The sequence below is a fragment of the Taurulus bubalis genome (genome assembly GCF_910589615.1).
Source record: "Taurulus bubalis genome assembly, chromosome: 11".
In the NCBI taxonomy this organism is placed as follows: Eukaryota; Metazoa; Chordata; class Actinopteri; order Perciformes; family Cottidae; genus Taurulus; species Taurulus bubalis.
Window position 1 is genome coordinate 10,995,639 of NC_136599.1, and position 24,739 is coordinate 11,020,377.

Genomic DNA, 24,739 nt, shown 5'->3' on the forward strand with positions numbered 1-24,739 from the left:
AGGTCCAAAAGATTACCTCGAACAAGTCACACTGTCCAGAGCTATCTGGCCCACACAGAACACAGAGGTAAAGCACTGTCTGTCTCCTGGGAACAACAGCTCATAACTCAAAGATATTGGTGTCCTTGTCAGTAAAATCACATATAAAAGAGATTGGGCTCAAATTAATGTGCTCACCAAAGAAATATCTTGTCAGGTGAGGCTTGGTGTAGCGCGCTACCTCAGGAATGTGTGGGTGCTGTCCCCCCAGCCCCCCACCCCAACCCTGCCATTGTGAGGGGAAGGAATGCTTTTCAAGAAGTCGGTCCTTTCACATTGAGGGATGTCGGGTGTCGCCCCATTTTTCATTAAGGCTGAAAAGAGGAGAATAGAGCTGCAAAGTGTCTTGTTAAAATGTATTTATGCATCTGCCGGAAAACAAAGTGCACTACCCATCGCAGCTCAGTTAACTGCACTGTTATTTACTTATTTGGATTTTGATATCAATGTGGATTATAGTCATCTTTGGGCTGAATGATGTTCAGGAGCTAGAAAAACTTACTAACTAACTACAGAGGCCACTTTGTTTTCTCGCTTAAAAAGGGTTCAAAGGGCTTCTGAAATGCTTCAGAGATACTTTGTTCTAATGAAGAATGGGGTTTACTCTACAGAGAGAGACAAAAAAAATTAGCAAATTACAGCAAAGTCTCATCAAACAATGAACACAGGCCCTTAATAGATGAATATTACATGATTTTATTTGTAAGTTTATGCCTTCTTTCAAAGCCTTTGAAGTGGATAAGATGTGTTTGTTGTTTTAATAACTTGTTTTTTAAGGATGATTTCACTAAAACTGTTGCATGGTCACAGCTCTTTTGGGAATACTACCTTCATTTTGATCTCAGTTTCTGTGATTATTAGCTCTTTTTCCTAATCCTTGGCAATAAAACCACGCCACATGGCAGGGTGTGGCAGCTTTTTATGGAAGAAAAATGGGTGGCCCTGCTCAGGTGCTTGTGTCTTATTGGTCGGCGCAGGCCTCTAAAACACCAATACCTGAATCAGGTAGAGCGAGAAGACAGAGAGAAGACAGATAGCGTGTTGTCAGCTGGAGCTTCGGTCCCTCGTGAAGACGGCTTCAAGCTATTCCGCTGTTTGATTTGCATTGCATTCACAGAGTCACTGGGGAACTGAAAGGAGCAACTAAGGTGAGTAATGCATTTTAAGCGAGGTAAGGCATTTGTCTGTGCACAGAAAAAGCTAAAAGTCTAATCTTGCAAATACTTCAGACAGTAGATTTGTCTACAGCTACAACTATAACTTATACCCTTTTGTAAAAGTACCTGTGTTGAATTATTTAAAAGGATTAGATCACCTGGAGGAATCACAGCCTTTGTATTGAGATTCAGCAGGACCAACAAAGAGTATTGGGTGTGGGAGGGTAGCAGTCGTGTGAAGAGGTGTGCATAAAAGAGGGAGAGGTATACTATCGGAAAGCTTCAGGTGTGGAGGGAGCAAAGTATCATCTTTCCCCAGGAGCAGGGACTCTGAGGCGGACAGATAGCGGGGCTGGCCGTGGTGTCTGGTGGCAGTCGTGGGCTTGAGCAGGGCTGTGGTGGGGTTACATCACTGATGACTAAACAGTCATTCAGCTCAGACCTGTGATAACGCGCCAGAGCTCAGGATTTCAACAGCAGCCTGAAACCCTGGAGCCTCGGAGCAGGGCAGGCCTGGTCTCGCTCAGGCTCAAACTTCAACTCAAGAAAAGGGAGAGGCCAACACTCAATTCCTGTTGCACTCATTGCCACCTCCTCCACCTCGGAGGCTTCCTCATAAATCATACAGTCCCAAGCTCTGCACCTGGTGCCAGGATCGGCCTCCGTCCGGACTCCAGTTTAAGATTAAAAATCATCGCTCAGGGAAAACTGTAATGAGTCAGAATCACAATGAAATTCAGATTGGAAATGAACAAGTCTGTGTTATGTATATTTGTGTCTTATATTCCAGACACTTTCTGCAAGAATATCCCATGTGTTCTATCCTTCATTCCACCGGAGTCTGTGTCTGTACTAAACCAGATTTCAGTGGTGTGAAGTGTAAGAGACATGGGGATACTGCTTCGCAAGCTAACACTCACAATACTGGAAGGCATCCAAGTCAAAAAGTAGCTCAATTTGTTTCATTTTGAATGTGTTTTTTACAAGATCATACTGTTGTGATATATGGTACTATATATCCGAATGTATTTTCACTGCTATATCGTATAAGATATGTTTTGCATGCATTTTCATTCATAAGATACTATACTGAGCAACTCACTAATAAGAATAAATATCTTGACTTTTTGTTCAGTTTGTCTTTCTTTCAAAATCTCAAATCATTACGGAGTCGTTTTACCACCCACACCCAACTTCCTGTGGCTGTCAGCCCAAGAGCATGATTATTTTTCTTCATTAGCCATGATGTAGAATTTGAGACTCAGCCCACACAAACAACCTTTACTCTTTGGCAAAGGAAGCTTATTAACAATGTAAAACATACCCTCACTGTAGCCCACACAATAATGCCATTTAACAGATTCTCCCTGCTAGAAAGCTGCATCTCAACAACTCCCAGCACACCTCTCTCCAGCAGAGCACATACAAAAAGACCAACATAATAGTGCTGTTTTACTTTCCCATACCTCAGTGATCTATTGTATACTCCATGTGCATTGCACTGCAATGCGAGTTATACAGAGTCCATATGTTGAGGTTTAGTTATTGTAAAGCCTACAACAAGACCTGGTCTGGATGAAGCCTCTAAGTGCAATAGAGACAATGTGCAAGCTGTGATACCTAGAGGTTGCCCTTTATAAGTCGTGTGGTCTGGTTAACAGCTGAGAACGTCACACCATGAACAGCTGTATCACTTAAAACAACTGTCACACATGTATAACAACTTTGTGCGATACATATCATCTCATATTTATTTTAATCCATGTATATTACATATTCACTGGCAATATCACAATACTAAAACTTGTAATGTAAAATGTTTCATATAATTGTAAATTCAATATATAAACTGCCGGTTTAAAAAAAGACTGAATGCTACTTTTACTATTCAACAAATTCTAGAACATGTATATGTTTTGAAAATAAACTTCATAAACAGTTAGATGCACCTATCCTATTTTATTCTTTACACATAGTGTTACTTAACTGTAGTTTGGTCTATACTACTTCAGCTGACATGAAAGTCTGGAATTTATGTCTCTTCTTCTTTCTACTTCTGCGTTCAACCCTCGGAGAGGACACAGGTGAGAGCCAATGTTCCCACAGCAGGTGCAGTTACATCAGCAGCCAGCATGTTAGACGAATTCAGCTGAAGAAACTGACAGTGAGACTGAAATCGCTGATGACTCGGTTCTCTTTTTGTAAAATGTTGATTATTCAGTTTCTATTCCAAGCAGAGGAGGCGGTATGACAGCTTCACGCCACACAAGCAGCTCTTGCTAATTGAAAGCAAAAGCATGCTGCAGAAATGTTGTTAGGTGTCAGCATTATGCTTCATTAACTAGAATTTACATTGTACTGTATGGGCATGCTGTCATGTGACGGTTGAATACAAGCCTTGGTCCTATTGGCGAAACTATTCTTCCTATAGTTATACAGCACTTATTGGAATTAGTGTGTGTTATGGCTGTGTAGTTGCAGAGGACATCGGTGTCCATCAGATGGAGCGTTTAGTGGAGATGTTGACGTCTAAGGAGTGCGAGGACCTTCTATCCGCCCTCTCTCACCCAGAGGAATACATCTTCCAGCGCACTGAGCGTCTCTCACCAGAAAATAATCCACTAGATCTTAAGCCTCGAGCCAAGAGAGACGCTGTTGCAGGTCAGTGTACTACTCGTCCTCTGAAACACACCGTTGGCACTTTAGATCACAGAAATTATTGATCTCTAGTCAATGTGTGCATTTTACTTTTCTCAAGTAAAAGTTTGATGTCAGTGTTTCCCTACATTTTACTTGAGTAGTAAAAGTAAAATGACTTGCATAAGTGTAGTAAAAGGTAGGTCAGTTCAAATGTACTCTTAGTAAATGTTACTGTGTTACATTTTAAAAGGCGACGGCATACAATGATGATTAAGTTATGTATGATAGAATATAATCAAGCTAAAATTGAAAATAATAATAATAATTGGGAAATGTGATTATTCCTATAAAATATAAAGGAAGCAACAAGCATTATTTGGCAACATCAATTGATTTTCCCTCCTCTATAAAGAATCTCCAATGCAGCAAACACAAAGACATTTAGACAATATAACTCACCAGCAGCCCACAAACACACAAATTAACACAAAAACAGATCAATGCGCTTGTTGTCTCACTCTCCACTCTGACTTTTGTATCTTGCAAAGTCCTTCACAGATTGCTCTCGGTTTAACCTCTGAGCCCGTCACTCCTGATGCAAAATATAACCAGTGCACTGTGATCCTCACATTTACAAAGTGTTGTAATGAATGAGGCTCTGCGACAGCTGTGACTGTCACAAATAGCAGAAAGGCCTCACACGCCTCAGTGAGGGGAGAAGTTGTAAAGCAAATGTAGAAGTCACAGTTGACGTAGCCATCATGAACATATTAGTATTTATTATTTATTAGCTCGACCCATCATGAACCTGTTGTTTACCAAACATTGTAGGGGCGTTTGATTTGGGTCACTTAGCATGTTTGATGTAGACACACTTTTTTATTTTTTAACCGATGCCTAAAATGGAACCATGAACGAAAAGAAAAATTAGACATTTTAGTCGAGTAAAAATACTTGCGTAAAAGTGTACTTAAAAAAATTAAAAGGTTGGTTGGTTAAAATGTAGTGAGAAAAGATTGCTGCATTACTGCAGAGAGCAAAGAGGAACCAAATGCAGGACACCAGGCAGGTTGAACTGAACAAAAAGCATGCTTTAATGTTGCAAAGTTCCTTCCAGAAAACTGAGAGCGCAGGCTGAATAAATCTAAGACTAAAACTAACTGAGAACAAACCAGAATAGAACGAGGAACACAGACAACCTGACAGTGAACGATGGATAGCACACAGACTAAACACACAGGGAGAGCTGGGTGATTAGACACAGGTGGGACTAATCAGGACAGGCAGACAATCACAAAGACAGGAAGTAAAATAAATCATGACACATGAGAAGTGAACCTACAAAATAAAACAGGAAACCCTAAACATGAATGAATGAAACGAGGGAAAAACCAAAGGCAAACACATGAAACGAAAAAGAAAAACATAGTCTTATAACAAAGAATCTCCTACATTTTCAGTCAAAAAAAAATCCTGTGGACACATGGAGCCAGAATGTATCACACTGAAGTCTTATATTTGCTTCAGTTGAACTCTGGCAAACATTTTTGGCGCATCAAGCAGACTGTGCAATTTGTCCCCCATTCCTTAAATTGAAATTGCTTGAGGAAAGCATTCCTTCAGGGCCAATATAGCCAGGGTGAATTATTACAGCGAACCAACACACATATGTGAATAGTGTTTTAAGACAGACTTGGCAAAATGTGAACCTATCCTTTGCGAGTCATAAGCTATTGGCTGCCATAAGGTAGAAATGAAGTCCTCCCAGAGTCTGTTTCTCACACGTCCAGCTCAGCTCAGGGAGTTCCTGGCAGCGAGCTGACTGTCAGAGACCTGCATGTCTGAGGGCCATATGTTTTGTGTTCACCAGATAGTGAGGCTCAATGCCGGACGGCCCTGACAGACTGGATGCTGAGGTACGGCGAGCAGACCTACTTGGACAGGCTTTCTCGCGCCTTGCAGCACATCGGCAGAATGGACATCGCCATTGGTGAGAAACAAATGCAGACGGAAAGAACACATGTGCCTTCACTATTGTGTCTTTTGAAAGAGAATAATTCCGTGTGGTGCCAGTAAGCTAATGGGTTTCAAATTAAAATGGTTCACTTTTTATGTACAGCACAGTGTTGTCTCAGCGTGTCCCTTGACAAAAAGAAATTGTAACAAAGGCTTATTTGGGTACACGTCGGTGTATTTTCAAAATGTGTTTATTTCGGTCAAGAAGGCCTCCTCAAGACTTTACCAACAGTGTGTAATTGCTTCATTACTTTGAGATTTGTTTTAATTGGAACTTCAAAAGTGGCATATTTTGCACACTGCCAGTTTCTGGCATGCGTTTCAGTCCAGTGTGCACACAACACCACAGCCGAGTGGCGTTGGATAGAAGGAGGTGTAAATGATCTGACAGAGGACTCAGTGGAGCTGACATCAGCCACAGAACAAACCATCTGCTCCTTTCATCAGCAACTTTGGAGAGAGAAAAAAAGAAAAAAGACAAGGAGAGGATGGGAAGAGATGAGTTATAAGACATTTGGGGGGGGGGGCCAGTGGTGGCTTTGAGTAAAATGACTGTGTAGATGCAGAATGCAGCAATTATCATACACTTGATTGCAGTTCTGAAGAGATCTACTCATACGTAGAAACTTGAGAGGCTCGTTCTGTTTTATTCTGAACCGAAGTACAGCAGTTGCTCTCATGCCAGAACGGATTATGTTAAGGGCGAGAAAAAGACATTTAGATTCAAATGTTCAGTGTTTTTTTGTGAAATACATGCAAGTTTATCATTTGAAGTGACAGATATATACTTTTAGATGGGCAATGTGCTGCTTGTGTTTTTACAGAAGTGGGGAAGAACATCAACCAGGACAAAGCTTTGAATATTAAACGCTACGTTGAAGATTACCACAAATATGTCAACTCTCTATACTTCCCACCGGAACAATCAGACTCAAAAGACCAAGAGCAAGCCCAGAGGGTCAGAAAGAGAAAAGGTAATTCATCCTACAGCTTGAAAGAGTCACATTAGTTTGGCACGTTATTAAATAGAATTAGTGATGGTGAACCGATTCTTAACATGTCAACGCCCAAATATCTTTGGCTATTGATGTCAAGAGGAGATTTTTAGGTTATCCCTCTGGAGACTGTCTGAATGACAAATGGTATAATGTTCCAGTGAACCATGATTCTATTAAGTGTTTAGATGAGATGCCAGATTAGATTTGGTGGCCGTAGGCATGCTTCCAACTCATTACTTCTTCACATCAACACTCCCACTATATGAGGAGTATTTCCCAGGATACTTAAAAATTCCAAAATGTAATTATCACCTGTCCATTTTTTTGTATTCTCCCGGGTTCTTCATTCAAGTTAAAACTTGACAAAAATGCTTCCACAGCCCTTTGAGATGGTGAGTTGGGGTTGCCACTTTTTACTAAAGATCATGCATGGATTGAGCCGTAGACTAGTTAGTATCTCCCTTTAGAAGTCTGATTTAAAAGACATGCAGTCTATGGCTAGAACTCATCAATGAAATCAATCCCTACATGCTTAGAAATTATGACAAATTGATTCAAAGTTTGAGTCGAGTTAATTGCGGCTGAGTCTTATCAGTCTATCACACCCTACTTTATTTATTGACTAGTTATATTAAGTGGGGTATTTCGTGAAGCAAATCAATTGAATGTCATGTCCATTGCTACATGCTATCAAAGTAAAAAAGTACAATTTGCCAGTATTTGGTCAGTGTTTTGGGCTCACAATAACTGTTTTGCCCCCGGCTTCCTAATCAATATTATATAACTCTCTCAGCAATGCCCAACACACATTTGACAACATTCAATCACAAACGTTAAACCTTTGCAGGTAAAACAAGCTAGCTAGCACTTCAACTTTAGCAACCACACCCACTAACCAATTTGACATTATTGAACCATTAAAAAGTGAGAAAGAAAGTAACGTTATGTAATGTCACCCAACCTGTACGTGCTGCCATGTGATGTGACTTGTTTACAGTGTTTCCACAACGTAACTAAAATTATCTCGACCCTAAACTACCATTCGAGTGTTAATATGATCTTGAACGTAATTTAGAGCTCTGATAGATAGCCTCATAGTTCATACTCAGCTAAAGGAAAACAGGAGAATGTCGAAATAATCTTCCAGGGCAATACAAGATGTCCAGAACATTGAACTGTTTTCTCATTCTCTGTGTTTTCAATGATTGGAAAATTGGTTTACGGTTTTCCAGGTCGCATGGGAACCCTGTTGATGCATCTGTCCTGTTTGTGCTGTGTGTTTGTGTGTGTTAGTAAGGGAGCTGACATACCGTGACCTGGACCTGATCGTGGAGCGGGCTCCTGTCCCTCTTTACGAGAAGGGGCCTTTGGATGTAGCTCTGCCCTTCTTTTATGGCATCCTGCTGGGCTTCGGAGGTACCTTAATTGCAGGCCTCTCGATACTTCTCGTCGTCATATACATCTCTAGTAGAAGCCAGAAGAACCCTCACCCCAAAGTCGCCAACGGCAAACTCATATTGGAAAATGTAGGACCTGCGAGATCAGAGGCTGCAAAATAAGCAGCTTCTGGGTTTTAACGGAATAGGAAGCCTTAAAAAGTAGTCAGAATTACGCGCTAGAATATGTACAATTGGTAGGCCTGCATAAATAAAAGGAAAAATATACGTTCTATTTGTTTTTCTGATGTCTCTTTTATAGACGAATGAAAATGCCAAAATCTTCCAATCGCTTTGTCTACAATAATCAAGCCAACACAGACACTCAATATCGATTCCACCACATCACAACTAATTATGACAAACATGACAAGAATAATGCCATTTCAGATAAAGTAATTATCCATGCTGTGTATCGCTACACTGGTAAGCATTATTGTCTTGCCAGTGGGTAGATGACTAGTGGTGTGACAGATGCGCTGGAACCCAGCCCTCACACCAAAGGTTGTTCCGGTGCTACTGTGATAGTGATGCCACTTTCCATTTCCCCTCCAAGTGACGGCAATGTGCCCGTCTGGCATCGAAGAACAACTAATTATCCAGCCTGGCGCCTGCTTCCCCCGGAGCCTGCCGATACCTCCACAGGCAATCCAAAAGACTAATAACAATGACAATGCTAGCAGACAATGGAGCAGTCTTGGTGGTGATGGCAGCTTCTGGCGGGCGACAGAAGCCAAATAGAAAACACAGAGCTATATTTTTTGAATGTGTGAAGAAGCAAGGGTTGTTAGCAAGCTGAAAAAACTTGAGATGTGAGGTGCTGCAGCGAAGTAGGTCCAGAAACTGGCCACGGACAACAAACTAAATAAAAGCGCCCACATTAAGAGATTCATATCAACTTTGTTAACATGTGTGGGCTTTAATTAAGAAAGTGATTTGCTCACATTTTCATATACTCTGCTGAGTATGTTTCATAATAGCTCGACAGAAAACACGCTCGTGGCACTGGGGTACTTTCTTGCTTCTTGTTCCTAGTTTCGTACGCTATCCCTACTTTCTTCTTCGTAATTAAACTAATTACTTCATTATACAAATCTAGCCTAATGTGCTTCAGGAGGCAGACAGCTTGGATTAACAGTGGCACTAAGCAGCAATTACAGACAATTAGTTCATAAATCAACATTTAAACAAATTGTAGTGCCAAGCAGAACTGTATGAGTAACATTCTGAAAGGCCAAACATGCATCATGGATTTGGGTTTTGACTCCCAAAATGATGACCAATAAAATAATGCATGTTCTTCTTCAATATTCGTATTGCTCTTTTTAATTCATAATCTAATGCATAAACCAATGTATTGTAATGTTGACATATTTGAGATGTAAAGAAAAAACTGTAACGTAATAGTGATGACATTTAGTGACATTTTGTTTCTTTATCTCGCCGTGTGTCTCTAGGTCTGGGGTAGCCAAACTAAGACATTAATGAATTGTTAGAAATAAGCTGGAATATAGCTTCATTACATATTTATAATAAATTAAAAAAATACATTTATAGTAAATTGCCCTCATAACAACACAAGTGAAGGATTAGGCCATGCACTGCATTCAAGTTTAAAAGCATTTCATTGATTTCAATTAAATGTAAGCGCAGCAGTTACTTTTATAGGCACACAAAAAACTATTGTAATGTCAAACGGTAAACTGTTAAGTCTTGTTGGGCAGTTATAATGACAGACATTTCTGTATATTATCCACAATCAAAACTGTTTGGAACAACACTGTGTACCACCTTCATTATAAGCTCCCCAGGTGGCACAGCACAACTCTTCACAACAAAACTTCCTCCGTCCTTCAGTTTTCCCCTGCTGGCTGTTAGGATCCTGCAGGTGCTGACTATGACAGGTTCACCTGCTGTGGGCTCACCTGTATTTCTGTAACCAGTGGAGAGGAAAGCCAGAGTACTGTATGCCTGAATGACTCACAGAAGCAACATGCCACTTGGGGCCTACATCATGGTTGTGGCACTCCTTAGCATAGCCAAGGTCCCACTTGGGAGCTGCTCTTAGCGGATAAAGAAAAGTAGAAAAAAAAACACCTTGAGCCTGTTGAGGCGCACTGAATAACTTTCGAAAAATTCAGTACAGTGCACAATTTAATTTCCTATAGAGTGGAACCCGATCATGTGATTGTCTGCTTCCCGGCCCTTTACGATGCACTTCATTCACAGGGCACTGAAAATGAGCACCAATAGGCTAACGTTCATTTCAAGCCATTCTCATGCAAAGGGATGAAGCAATCACAGGCGTCATGGATGAATGGAGAAAGAATCTGACATGAAATTGACATTTACAGCCAAGGCGAAGCCAACGTGTGAGGGTACGGTTTCCAGGCATATCCATTCTCATGTAAAATAGGTTTTTTATTCAGATGGTTTCTTTTGGGGTTTTGTGGAGCAGCACAGCAGCTTATCACACTGGATTGTCTGAGGAGGGCACATCTGTCTCTTGTCGTTGGCTCTGCTCAGCATAAGGAGTCGAGTGTTTGTCTGGATGAAAACGTAGATGGACGGATGCGATGCGTGCCAAGGGGACGCTCAGCCAGAGCTGTGTCCTTGATGTGCTGAGGCGGAGCGTTCGGCGCCAGGGCCTCTGGGGTGTGCTTAGTGTCACTGAAGGCTTTAAGTTCCCCCTCCCTCCATTTGCATCTTCATTCATCTGCAGGGCCACTGAGGTGCTGCAGTCCCCGCTCAGCCATCACTCTCCCTTTTGCTCAATATATATGGATCACAGGAAACAAGATCACAACACCAGCTCTTTTACAGTCATACTTTCTTTTTTTTTTAATCGCCTCAGCTCCAGCTCTCACAACTTTATCTTTCATGGTTTCCTTGTGGGGAATTTGAATCTTCTTCAAAGTTTTCTCTGCTGATCAGAGGAGAGCGGCTTTGTGGGTTTACAGATAAAGCCACAGTGCCATCCTGTGGTCACAAAGGGTTATTACGACAGACAATCAACAGAATTTTGGAAATTCGAGTCATGAATTGTATTTTAACTCTAAGTATGAGCAGTTTTTACCTCTTCTTCTTCATACTCTTTTACCATAGGCACATTGTTGTCATTGTTAGGGGGGACAGGGTATATTTAGTGTGCAATAGCTGGTCAACAGTATATATGCCACACATAAATGGTATATATAATTTGGGAACCTAATGATTAATTCAGCACTGTGTATAAAACATGTCTAGTGTTGCCTCTTGTCTAGTGTGGTCATTCCCATACTAATCTATGTCTCATAGGTTGTTGCTGCATATATTTATGACACCATTTGTTACACAGATTTAGAGCAATAATTTTTTGACCACAAGAAAATGTATAAAAAATGGTCTAAACTGCCTCCAAAATGTAACATTTAGTCACTACGGCAGTAAGGGAACACCAAAGGAAAAGTTATACTGTGATTTTGTATCAAAACATTTTGACATTTGGAGATTTCAACAAGAATTGCATTTTTCGACAATTGGATGGTGAGCTTCTGTTCATGAAACTGCTCAGGAACCCCCGTATTGTCAATAAACCTATAGAAAGCCTTCTACCATCTGAATGCCCTAGGTTTGTATTTGTGGTTGTAAAGTTGCATGTGGCCATGATCATCCCAAAAGTCAAAACAGGTAATTTCATACAAGGAAATTGAGTTTAAAAAAAAGGTGTAAATATGTGAAATGGCTACTATCGAGACTTTTATTAACATTCATGAATACAATTGGGCTGACTGGATCCACAAGAGAAATATCAAATTTAGACTGCACGCAAAAAAACTGCAATGTGTTTGCATGAAGTGGACATGTATATAAAGGAGAGACTCATATAACCCATTTTCATTCACATATCTTGAGGTTATAGATTAAGGGCCCCCTGTGAATATGACCATGCTGATTTTTTCCTCCAAAAAATGTTGCCACACTTTAGAGTGTTTTATATGAGAAGATAATGTCTGCTTTAAAAGCCCAACGACAGGAATATATGCAGGTAGTAAAACATGTTTACTCAAACACAAACATATTTTCCAAACTGACATATACTAGATACTGTTTTCATTGCTTTCCCTATAAGAGCAGCAGTGGGTGGTTACCACATGAAGATGTGTAGCTGTTAAATGGAAGAGAGAGGTGAGTAGATGGTCATAACGTGGTGCAGTTAGACAGCTGCTTAAAAAGAGCAAGGCACAATGAATCACCCAGCAGTGCTGCTGTCACAATAACGGGGAAATGCTTCATCAGCCTAAACATGTTTAAAGGCCAAAGCTGTGAGTGGAATGTCTCGGGTACTCGTGTGCATGTAGATGTGCAACAAAAAGACATTTGAATTGCAAATGTCCCTCTTCCAACGCAAAAGAAAAACTTTTTCGGTTTCTGCTGCATGGCATTAAGCACATTGTGTTGAAGTTTTAAATATGTAAAGACTGAAATGTATTCATGTTTTATAATATTATCACACGCTGTTCTAAGTCCAGGCAATGTGCTTTGTGTCAATGTTTATGCAAACAATGGATGTGTTTGATTTAACTCCAATTTAATAGTTAATAAATCACCATCACAGCTGAATTTGTCCTCTGAAAGTGAAGTCATAGAGAGGTAAACAAAAGCAGCAAAGGGCTTTGGATGATGGCTGCCTGGCTGGCCTGTTTATTGAGATAAAAGCAGAGGTTACTCCTGTGAGCTTCAGACAGGTGCTCAGCAGACAGAGGCACCCATGGGACACGGGAGAGCAAATCAAACTGCTCTGAACCACAACTTTAGTGAGAAAAACTGCAACTCAAACCCAACCATTTTTTCCCTTACAGTAGAAATGGCTTATAGTGATATACAGCTTATATGGATCAAAACACTTTGGACAGAATCATTCTTCCAAAAAAGCTCTTTGAATAATGTGCTTATACTAATCCATTAGTCTGCTTACAGTGTTCATTGTGGGTATTTTCATACATGACAACATGGATATATTTATTTTTATATTCAATGCCCTCCAGTTTATTTGCAGGCCTGTTGAATATTTATAAATATACTGCATGTATTATATATACTGTACTGTATTGTAGAGTATGTGAATTATACAAAGTACAGGATTTTGATTTGTACTGTAAATTGAAGCCGTTTGAAACAGATGTTTTGTATTATTAACATTCAGTAAAGAGTGTTTTGTATTCATGTAATACAATAAGTATAATGTCAATGAAATGGTTATCTGCATTGGAGATAATGAAGAAAACTGTTAATGATCATCCCCTTCGTGATCAATTTCACCTGGACAGAAGTAATCACTGTAAGAGGTGTCCACTGTATTTTACATGTGTTAGCTTTGTCTTCTGTATAGTTTGGAGAACTGTAAAGAGAGTTGTAATGTAGAGCTCGCTGTAAAACTAATTTACAAATGCTTGTGTTAATGATTCTGATATATTTGAAGCAGAGGACAATTTCACTAATGCTTGCGTGGTCATTGGACTCTGCCTGACAGACATGTGTTGACACTCGGACGCAGTCGTTCTTTGTCTCTGAAGTCTGCTTCAAGTACCAGCTGAGCCACACTCCTGACAGTTCAATTCTTCAAACCTTCTATAATATATCAAGCTACACTGATAGTCCTCGTCGACTTTCAAAGCAGCCCTTTACTCTCACGGTGCATGTGTCCAATCATCTCTTCAAACAACCCTGTCTCCTACAGAAACATGTTAACATACAGGGTTCCCGTGGCCACAACCATACATTCACAGCTATATCGGCATCCTGTCAATGTCAATGAAGATCTTGTTAAATAATTTAAAGGCGGATCGTTCCATACAGGAATGTACGACAGCAGAACACGAGCTCTGGCTCACTGTATTGCATCAAAGCTTTAATGTCCTTCTTGGCTCACAAGTTTATCAGGCAAGATTCTTAAAATTAATGAAGTAATTGTGAAACAAGCTATCAAATCCTGATTGTGTAATAACACTCACAACACCCCTGATGACATGTTGCAAAGCATCATGCGGCTTCCTCTTATGCTGCAGTGTTCTAATGAGTTCCCTTAGCGTTGCACCACACTGCGTTGTTTTTGCGTTGTCTTGTCTAATTTCCCTGCTGATACTGAACAGCTCATTAAGGAGCTCCTATCTGCAGTCATCACACTGCAGTTTTTATCAAATAAGAAGACAGGAGAGCAAACAGTACCTGCCGCTCGGTTTAATGAGTTGACGGGATGACACAACACCTCACTGATGACTGTCAGTCCAACACGATAGCTGCAAATCTCTCTTTGTCGTGATGGCATGTTCAGAAGGTTGGTCAAATTTGTTTATCTTTCTAAAGCATTATCTACTTATGCCAGCTTTGGTTTGTATGATACTGGTTTGTATGATACTGTTAATGACATTCATCCCTTTCCCACAAAACAAACATACTAAAAATATAGACGCACATCTTGGCATTTTGCTGCAGCAGCAATTTCAGATTTCTTTTGAAGTTTTTATCGTTCCATAAAGGTCAATATCTTTAGAAATAATCAACACAATGACTTAATTTGAATATTACCGTGAAATGAAAGAACTCATTACATCTAGAGGTTGCAAAAGAGGAACACTGAAATTGGCAAAGCAAGTTGAGCAATATTTTCAATCAGACATGGGGTTGTGGCTTTATTTAACTATAAATAATTATGCATAGACTCAGACTCAATCATTGTACGCCTTAATTAATCACCAGAGAATGTTGGTGCATTTAATTGCTGTTGAACTACTGGAATGAGACAATGCACATATTAATTAATACTAGCTATCAGTGGTCAGATTTGCCCTCTGCAACTTTGTAAACAAACCCTGTCCAAAAGACAATTTGCTGACATTGCACAATCAAGATGTATGATTCCCTGGCTGCAAACTGGCTTGTTAATTAAGCTAAATAGATCCCCAAACATGAGTCTAGAAAATGCATATGCAAAGCACCGACTGCTACCGCTTGATCAATGTCAAACAGACATTATTTCAATCAGCAGAAATGGTTTTGGTTGCTCTGTCATCCTCATTTTCTCTCCCATACAAGCCCACAGTCCATTTATGCAACACTCTGTTGATAAGAATTGCTTCCTGGCCTATATTAAAATGAAATCTTGATTGTGCAAGGTCAGAGCTAAATATTCTTCTCAGGTACAGCTCTTCATAAAAGCAGGCAAGCTCTAAATGACAAGGTCCCATGACTCAACAAGGAGATACCCTCTGACACCATTCAATTAGTCCCAATAGTATGAAACCACTGGGTGTGTAAACAAATGGAATACATAAATCTCTACGACTCAAATTTCTAAAAAGGGACCTTGTTAATTAAACCATCATGGTCAATGAATGTGCAAGAGGCGTAAACATATGTTTTATGTGAACTTGCAATTACAGGAATTGAGAAGATAGTCATTATGGTAGTTTCTCATCTGAAAAGGGTTTTAGTTCCAAGCATTTCATAATTCAGTGTAATCATCATTTGACCTCCAGAAAGGAGAGGGTGTTTATTTGTTTGCCTATAGCTTTTCTGATAAGGGGTAATTATATTGTACAATATCAAGAAGGTCAAATTAAAAGGCCTATAGTTGCCTATTTAGAAAAAAGAAACAAATAAAAGCAATACACCACACATTTTAATGTAGTGGCGGTGAGAGAAAGAAAGAGCAGTAACAAAGGGTGACATTACTCAGTTACTCAGGGCGGTATGAATGAGTCCTGAAACCCGAAAATTAGTTAGCATTCTAGTTACTTTGTCTTGAAGTCAATGGTTATTTTGAATGGGTTCATGGTGAGATGATTGAAATAATGTCTGTGGTTAACCAGAGATTTTATTGTTCTTTTTTACAACCAGAAATATGTCAGTAAATATGTTAATAACGTGTCTTAGAAAATAGGCGGTGGCAAAGAAATGGCTAAACGAGAGTACTAAACTTAATCACGGCTGTCACTACTCCACCTTTAGCTTAAAGTGATGGTGTTGAAGTAACCCGACCGTGGTGTAGTTTATTTATACGTTAGCTGTATACTTCATGTGACATTCACACTACAAAGTGGTGTTCAGTTGTGAAGATTATTTCGCTGAACAAATAAATAAGTATCGTAAATATATGTAATTGTTTGCCACAGAATTTATAAGCCGATATCCGATATGTATATACTACATGTCTTGGTATACTTTTTTTTGCAGTTAATTTACAATGAAATGTATAATGGCATACAATGCGTGTGGCTGAATATATGTGCAATACTTCAATTTTGGAATGACAAAGCTAAATAGTTATTACAAAGATGTAATACTTATTTTTAGATTTTCCCAAGATTATTTTGTAGCTTTCCGCAACCACCTTCTGCAGCTGTGGGCAACTCCTCTATTTCTTCTGTGCATTACATTGTGGGACTACATATTGATCAACAATACACTCAATCAAGATGTTTTTAGCACGCATGGACAGTTTTGAATAATACATTTTTATTTTTATAGAATTAGTATGAACTATGCAATTCACATATGTAGCTTGTATTCATGTATAACTGGGACATAGTATGTGACAGTCAAGTTCTCTTTTCTTATACAGTCAAACATGTATAGACAAGACAGGCAGAGTGGCATAATGGCTCATAACCATGTGACAAACCGTGGTCAAAACAATGAGGGAGAAAAGAAAGAAAACGAGAAGCTGCAGTTGATGAAATCAAACACATGCACACACACACACACACACACACACACACACACACACACATACACACACAAACACATTAAGTGATGAGAGACTTCCCCAGAGCTCCAAATTAACGCTGATGGCCATATAAACCTTGTAATCACTTGTGGTGCCAATTTGCTGCAAAGAAGAAGGAGAGCAGAGGAGCAGATGTGTGCCAGAATACCTTAGGATGATTTCTTAATAGCTTCATAAATCCATTCGTGCATCACAAGCATACCAACACTGCTGTCAGCCCGCTGCGAGGCTAGACACCACATGCCTTTAAGCACCTGCTACACAAACACAAGGTAGTTGGCCCACATATTTCTCTTTGTTACAGTCACTCTACTGATGCAACAATTACACTTGTTTTTGGTTGTTGGGGCTTTATTCTGCCTGCTGTTGAATGATGGACACTGTGGTCCTTAATAGGGAGACAACTAAGTCATGAAACTGCTGATGCATTCCTCCTTGCATTTGTGTTTAGCCTTTCTTAGTGTCTTGTCTCTATGGGGACTTAGCCAGACTGCTCAGCTGGCTATACCACACAGCTGTGGCCATGCACACTTTCAGTTAATTACAGGACCACTTCTGTATGACTGCGCAGTCAGCAGGTTCACTCCACCGTTATTGCGCGCGTGTGTGTGTGTGTGTGTGTGTGTGTGTGTGTGTGTGTGTGTGTGTGTGTGTGTGTGTGTGTGTGTGTGTTGCTGTGTGTGTGTGTGTGTGTGTGTGTGTGTGTGTGGTCTTACTTTGTCATCTCTTGTGCTGGTATGTACCACCCCCTGTCAGTGGAGTCAAGTACTGACTGTGCCCAACCACAAGTAAAACATTGTATTAAGATAATTGCTCGTCTGTGAAGAGATAAAAGATAAAGAACAGAGAGTATTTTTGGCAAAAACAATTGGACTGATAGCATCTTCTGTATGTTTCTTCTGCTCATCTGCAGCAATCGGTGCTCATAAAAACAGTTCCTGTAAAAGTAAAACTACTCTTAGATATACAGTAACAGCTTGATGGGAAATAAAAGTAGGTTGGCAAAACTGTCATTTTTTTTAGCTATAATGGGCAAACTAGTGCATACCTGCTCCAGATCCTTCTCCTCATTAACGGTCATGGCAAGTTTCTGTCTCGCTCTCTCTGCCTGCAGCAAACAAAGTAAGAGTAGAGATTTAAAGTCAAACAGGCAGGAATGCAAACTAAACACTACACTAAAATATGTAATAAATCCAGTGGTAATATAATACATACAGATGTTAAAGACAAGCTTTGGCTAAAGTCCCTTTTCAGTGATAACATTATGAATTCCAAATTCAGAATATAGCAGCAAACAACAATTTTCCCTGTAAAGATAGAGGAGTAATGTCCACCATGAGCAGACAATGAAGTCACGCTCCCACTGTGCTTTGTTTAAGTAGAAGTCCGGCCATGTGTACATGTGCATGTGAGTCCCTGCGTGTGTGCCCAACTGGCTGGCTAATCGCCCACCACTCTGCACTGTGCTCATATGGTGAAACCGCTGATAGCGCCGTCCCGACACGGAGGTCACGGAGGTGGAGTGCAGTTCCTTCCAGGTAAAACTGTTCGCTCTGTCAGTACGGTTGCCGTTGTTGCTCAGAAGTCGCCATGTTGATGGCCGTGTGGAGGCGATCCCTCAATCATTAAAATACCTTGAATTATGAAATTAGCACTATTAAAGTTTTTACATACATACAGGTTACCTTACTGTTTGTATTCAACTATACTCATGTCATTTTTGTCATGTGTTTTTTGACAGTTGAGACTGGCAACACAAAATCCTGCTGAAGACAATGCATGTCCATGAGATCCTAAAAACGTTGCCGATGCACAGCATGTAGTAAGAGCAGACAAAATAAGGCACACAGCATACAATATGCAGCATGCCCTTGGTGTGACTTACACTTTTGTTTGCTGTAGCCCAAAACATGTGTGATATTTCTGTTTACCCTTGTTGAGCCAGATAAGGTGGCAAAATCGGTGCTAAATAAAGACTTAAATCTTGCTCTTCTACTCTTCTTCATCCCTCCCTCGATCCCTAACCTTAGAACCTTTGACCAGCAGGTGATGTTATGAAAATAATTTGTATGATAAGGTTATTTTAGACAGTGAGGGCCTACCTTAGGGGAGACGTGCCTCTCTCCAGAGGGCTGCTGAGCAAACACAACAGCATCGTGGACGGAAAGGAAGAGATTACTGCGGTCAATATTGCCGTCATCAAAAGCTCCTCCAACCACCAGTTCTTCATACACCTGGGCTGCAGGCGGCAATACAACAAACATCACACGAAGCTCAGAGTAAAGCGAAACAAGAGACTCAACGCTCAAGTTGTAATTCAAGAGAAAATTAAATGGCTGTTTTATTTGCCAAGATGAAAACACTGATTGATGCTTAAATCACAAGAGATTACCGCTATATCTTTGTCTCACTAGGAAATTGAAGTCCCTTGCTTCCATTGGCAAGTGTTTAGACAGTAAATCTCTGACTACACTCATTTCTACCCGTGTCCTTCACAGACCTTATGGACTTATTGCTCAATGAATGGCTAGGTCTCTGTTTCCATGCCAACGGGTGTGATACAATGACGATATTAAAGATTTTACCTTGAACATTAGCCAGGTATAGTTTAATGCCCAGCATCGCGTAGCTTGAATTCATCTGTGTGGGAAATAGAGGAAAGGAGACTGTAAATGGGCATAATGGAATATATTGTACACCCATACATAAAAATGATCTGATAAAATGTTCAGCAAGGAAGGTCAGGGTTCAATCTCACAAATCAAAAAACGTTTTATGACAAAAAGGTTAAATATTAGATTTGTACAGAAAATGTAAGACTTTATGTTTTGGGGGTTCTTTGACTTGCAGAGAGACTTGGAGAGGAGAACAGCAGCACTGTGACAAGGCACACTAAAGTCTTTATCATGAATATTTCAACATCAGAAATTGGAGTGTTGAATTATCCTGATTATGCTTGTGTCAGTTAACTAAATAAGTATAATATGCAATTATTGAGCACTGCTAAGTTAGTTCCAACAGCACAAACCACGACATCAGTGCTGACAGCTCAACAGTCGGCTATGAAACCTCTTAAAATGGAAACTTATTCCATTAACTCTATAATCTAAAAGAAGCTTTACATGGTTAAACAGAACCTCAAAGGTTTTTTTTTTTATGAACCCTGTAAAATGCTTATTGAACCTTTTAGCGGTGCTATACTGCACACTGAATGTACACAAATATTACTCAAAAATGTTCAATATAGAACCAATTGTTTTCAGTGAATTTGATACAGCAAACAAGCATTTAACCTTTATCAATACTTTGATGCCCATTAGGTCTATGAAGCAGACCCCTGCCAAGTCGAGGATGAGGGTGTGGAAGGGCATGGGCTGGGACTCCAGCGTGGGACTGGGTGGCTCTTGGTCGGGCGTCTGCTCGCCCGGCTCAATGTCACCAGAGCAGAAGTTGACATAGCTGGTGGGAGGCTCAGGTTGTTTGGCAGTGCCATCGTTCATATCAAAGTCATTTTGCAGTTCAAGCTGAGATATGGTCTAGATTTAGAGGAAATACATAGGGAAAGGTGTTCAGAAGAGGTCACAGGATGCATTTTCAGATAAATCTATGAAAATATGAGCTGCTATTTTGATCCCACCTGAGCCTTCATGTTTACCAAAGAGCTGGGTTTCCTCCTTCTGGTCTCATTGTCCTTCTTCTCTTCTTTCGCTTTCTCCTTCTGTTCTTTCTCTAAGAACTTCCGCCTGGCCAGGATAAGTTTGCCAGGGTCCAGCCCAGTCTAGACACAAACATGCCTATGTAAACACTTAATATTAACACACTCATGCAAGCCTGGTGAGGTCATGTGTTTCACTGTACCTTTTTGATGACCCTCTGGCGAAATATTTCAGCATTTGCAAAATAGAGTGGTGAGCAATAGTTCACTATTTTCACACCTGTTATTGAAATGACCTGTGGAGTTATTAAAAATAGATTAGACACAAATACTCTAATAATATGTGTCGCAAACAATAAATACACGCAAACATTAAGTCTTCATACCTTACTGTACACCTTCGGGTTTCTGTAGATATCCGTATCCATAATCTGAACCATTACCGAACCATTACGACTACGGGGAACACATTATTAAAATAAGTAATACGTTGATAAACACTGAAACACTCTGCTGCATTGTCTTTTTTTATCTTGGTTAAAAAAAAACAGAGCATTTACTCACAACTGTGTCTTGAATATCACTACCAGAATGGAAAAGCCCACTCCAATAGCAACTCCATAAGGCAAGCTGAGAAAGAATGTGGCCAAGAATGACACAACCCACACACACTGGAAAATAAAGAACAGCAGATTAAGATAAAATATGGAGGAAAATAAAAACATCACATTGTGCTGCAGTATGGCATCCACGGCTTACGCAGTCCAGTCTGCTCTTCTTCCATAAGTAGTAGGGATCAGAGAGCTGGAGGAGAGTGTTCTTCAGGTTCACTGCAATCAAGGCTCCAAGCACTGACTGGAGAAACCAAGATTGCATCGGTCAACAATTAACCCGAGATTGTTCTCTTACTTTGACTTAAATGTTTTGTCAAAATGTATCATAGTATCATAATCCATATGTCCACCTACTTTTGGAAGTGGTTTCAGGAAGGCTCCCAATGCAAGCATGGTAACCATTACAACCAGCATCACAAAAAAACTGGCAAACTATGAGAGGGTAGCAGCAGAGGTGCAGAAGTTAGCAGAGATATTATATTATTGTAGTCCATACTATTTTTACTTAACCTCAATTACATTTACTCTAGAACTGTACTTAAGTACAATTTTGAAGTACTTGTACTTTCATTTACATTGTATGGTACTGCACTACATTTTGGAAGCAAATAATAATAATAATAATACTACATTGACAATACTAGTTACATTGGCGCGTCAGACCAATTGTACTAAATATGATTAACAAATATGTTGATTTATGTTTATAGATAAAGATTTGGCTGCTACCCAGTTGAACACATAGTACAAATAAGCTCCATATTTGCCAGCTTTAACAGTAAAGTAATTTACATATTAATGTAGAAATAATCAAAATTGAAGAATACAATATTCTGAAATGGACCGTTCTGCATGTGTACTTGAAGCCAGTGTTTTTTATGTATTTCATGGAAAGAGTATTTCTCCACTGTGGTATAACTGCTTTTACTTCAGTAAAAGATCAGAGCACTTCTTCCCCCCCTGCGGCTACAGACATGGTGAGGCAGAACTCACCTGTGATGTTCCACCAGCGCTGTCCACAGCCAGGGTAACAGACAGGGCACAGCAGATCACATGGATCTTAAAGAAGGACCCCAGGAAATTGCCGCAGCCTAGAGCCAACATTTCCTGCACACGAATATGCATGGTGTGTTAACGAAATCTAATAAAATGCACATTTTAAATCGAGTAAATAATATGCCGTTTTTTTTACCTGGTTGGGATCCACGTCGTATCCATGCTTGGCTGCCAATGTCCTGCCCATAGCCAGGTTGATTACATACCCCACGATTGCCAGGGAGAAAGCTGTGCTCAACATGTCTTCCCACTGACTCACTGTTGGCAGGATTGGTGCTGGGAAACTGGAAAATATAGACAAGATATAAATCTAAATTGAACAGTCATTTTAATTAATGAAGAAACCTTTGATTCTAAGTATGCTGATGTGCGGTTTACCCTAAAGGAATTTCTCCCACTATGTCCATGTGATAGATCTCAGGAAGATGTAGAGGGCCGGAGATGGCTGTGGCCACCACAACCTGTGAAGAACAGGGATAGGGATCAATCACCACTATGGTCATTATATAGTATATTTGTCACAAATCTAGAAAATAACAGCCACATGATATTAAACAAAAAAATAACTATAAGCCACTTACAATTATGATCTCCATAGGAATGGGGAAGGGCAGCTTGTGGCGGTAGCGTGCACTCAGCTCTTTCGCCGCAATAAGAACTACGCTGCTGACCAGAGCAAATACCAGCGATGCGATGTTGGTATCTGGAAGGCCACCGATAATATCTACGAGAGTCTATGAGAATGAAATAGAATTACATATTTTAACGACAATCAAACTAATAAAGTCTTCTGATGTTCTCAGGCCAAAATATGGGGGCTCACTTACATATATAACAGCCAGCGGACCACTGTAAGGGGGCACTTGGATGCCAAAGATGTACTTGAGCACTGAGATGAGGATCTGCAATCCAGCAGCAGTCATGAAGCCTCTGACGAAGGATTCTGACAGATAGATGGCTACAAATCCAAACTGCATGAAGCCAAGGCCAATCTGCACAGACATTTTCAATGTGTAACACATTCAATTAGATTAAACTGTACTTCACATGTCTTTCAAGCTTCACTTTGAAAGACTATGTTTTTAGCGCTGAGTACCTGTATGATTGCAGTGAGACAGGCCAGGGTTCCAGATATTCCCAGGCGAACCTCATTCATCAGGTCTGTGTCCACTACTGTAGCATTAAGAGTGGCATTGAAATGACTGAAGTCCGACTCTGGGGCCAGCCTGAGACACACCATCCCCACCATAATGCTGAGGACAGCAAACGTACCTACGGAAAGTAGTGCGTCAAATCTATTATATTTGCTATACTGCAAACTGAGAAGTCAGGCTGAGTGCAGTGCAGACCTGGCAACTTATCACTGTCATTACAGGAGATCACTGGCGATAAATCACTCTGGTGTACCTGGGACCATCTGGTGAGCAGTGCCCATGAAGAAATATGGGATGAGGGGAAAGAAAGAGGAATAGAGACCGTTGACAGGAGGGAGGTTGGCCAGGAGGGCAAATGCCATACCTGGAAAAAACAGAAACTGTTTTATAACTGTCATAAATCATACAACATAACAAACGCTGCTGAAACTAGCTTCCGTCGGTGGGTATTATAGAGTACAGAGGCATCAGAGAGAGGAGAGTATTGACTGACCTTGGGGAACCTGAATGGTGCCAGCGCTGACCCCACTGACGACATCAGACAGCAGGTTTTCTTTCACTTTGTACTTGGGGAGCCAGCTCAGTATAGGCAGATGTCTGAACAACAAGCCCTTCAGTCTGAGCACAGAGCATCTGACAGAAACAAGCAAGGGAAACTCTTTGAAGAGCTCAAGTTTTCTGATTGTTACTTTGAAAAAGTATGATGTAAGACATGTAGTTCATGTTGACTGTGTGGACATTGCAGTTCTGTACCTGAAGAGTTTCCTCACTTTCTCTCCAACAGGGAATTGTCGACTCTTCTTGTCAAACTCTCCGTCAAAGTCTGGGAGGTTATATGCCGGCCTGTCAATCACATAACGTGGGCGGTCCCGGTGCATGGCTATAGCATATCGAAAAGTATTAAGACCATGGAAAACTCTCTCTTATATGATGTCCTCAAGGTGCAATTTTAGGAATTACATGAGGAATTCTATTTTCCTAAAATGAGTCGTTAATCAAGTCAAAGTAGCAGCATCATCGATATTATTTTAATTCAACAGCACATGCTTGAAACAAGTTCACACAGTGGATTTTTCACACGAAAACAAAAAACAATATATTAGTCGTGGACACAAGGGAATCTGTAGGATTGCACTTCGGCTGTTTAACATTTAGGTTGCAAATTGCATGTCCGAGGCCTTAATCTAACCTTGAAGGGTGAAGGAAT

At 40.2% G+C, this 24,739-nt stretch overlaps 2 protein-coding genes across 2 annotated transcripts; one reads left to right on the forward strand and one right to left on the reverse strand.

The window, feature by feature from the left end:
- Positions 1–3,213: 3,213 nt before the first annotated feature.
- tmdd1 (transmembrane and death domain 1) lies at positions 3,214–8,409 on the forward strand (the record flags this gene model as incomplete). The annotated part of the gene is made up of 5 exons (XM_079226536.1): positions 3,214–3,280; positions 3,672–3,863; positions 5,707–5,826; positions 6,677–6,826; positions 8,144–8,409. 5 exons carry the CDS (start codon positions 3,214–3,216, stop codon positions 8,407–8,409), a joined length of 795 nt encoding a protein of 264 aa, XP_079082662.1.
- A 4,003-nt stretch (positions 8,410–12,412) lies between these two features.
- LOC306743977 (solute carrier family 26 member 9-like) lies at positions 12,413–24,410 on the reverse strand (the record flags this gene model as incomplete). Its single annotated transcript, XM_079226537.1, has 21 exons — positions 12,413–12,433; positions 17,066–17,155; positions 18,102–18,161; positions 19,156–19,292; positions 19,639–19,693; positions 20,347–20,589; positions 20,691–20,831; positions 20,912–21,004; positions 21,095–21,164; positions 21,273–21,379; positions 21,468–21,563; positions 21,677–21,754; positions 22,316–22,429; positions 22,515–22,662; positions 22,757–22,839; positions 22,960–23,112; positions 23,206–23,370; positions 23,475–23,650; positions 23,786–23,896; positions 24,026–24,165; positions 24,286–24,410. 21 exons carry the CDS (start codon positions 24,408–24,410, stop codon positions 12,413–12,415), a joined length of 2,406 nt encoding a protein of 801 aa, XP_079082663.1.
- Positions 24,411–24,739: the final 329 nt, after the last annotated feature.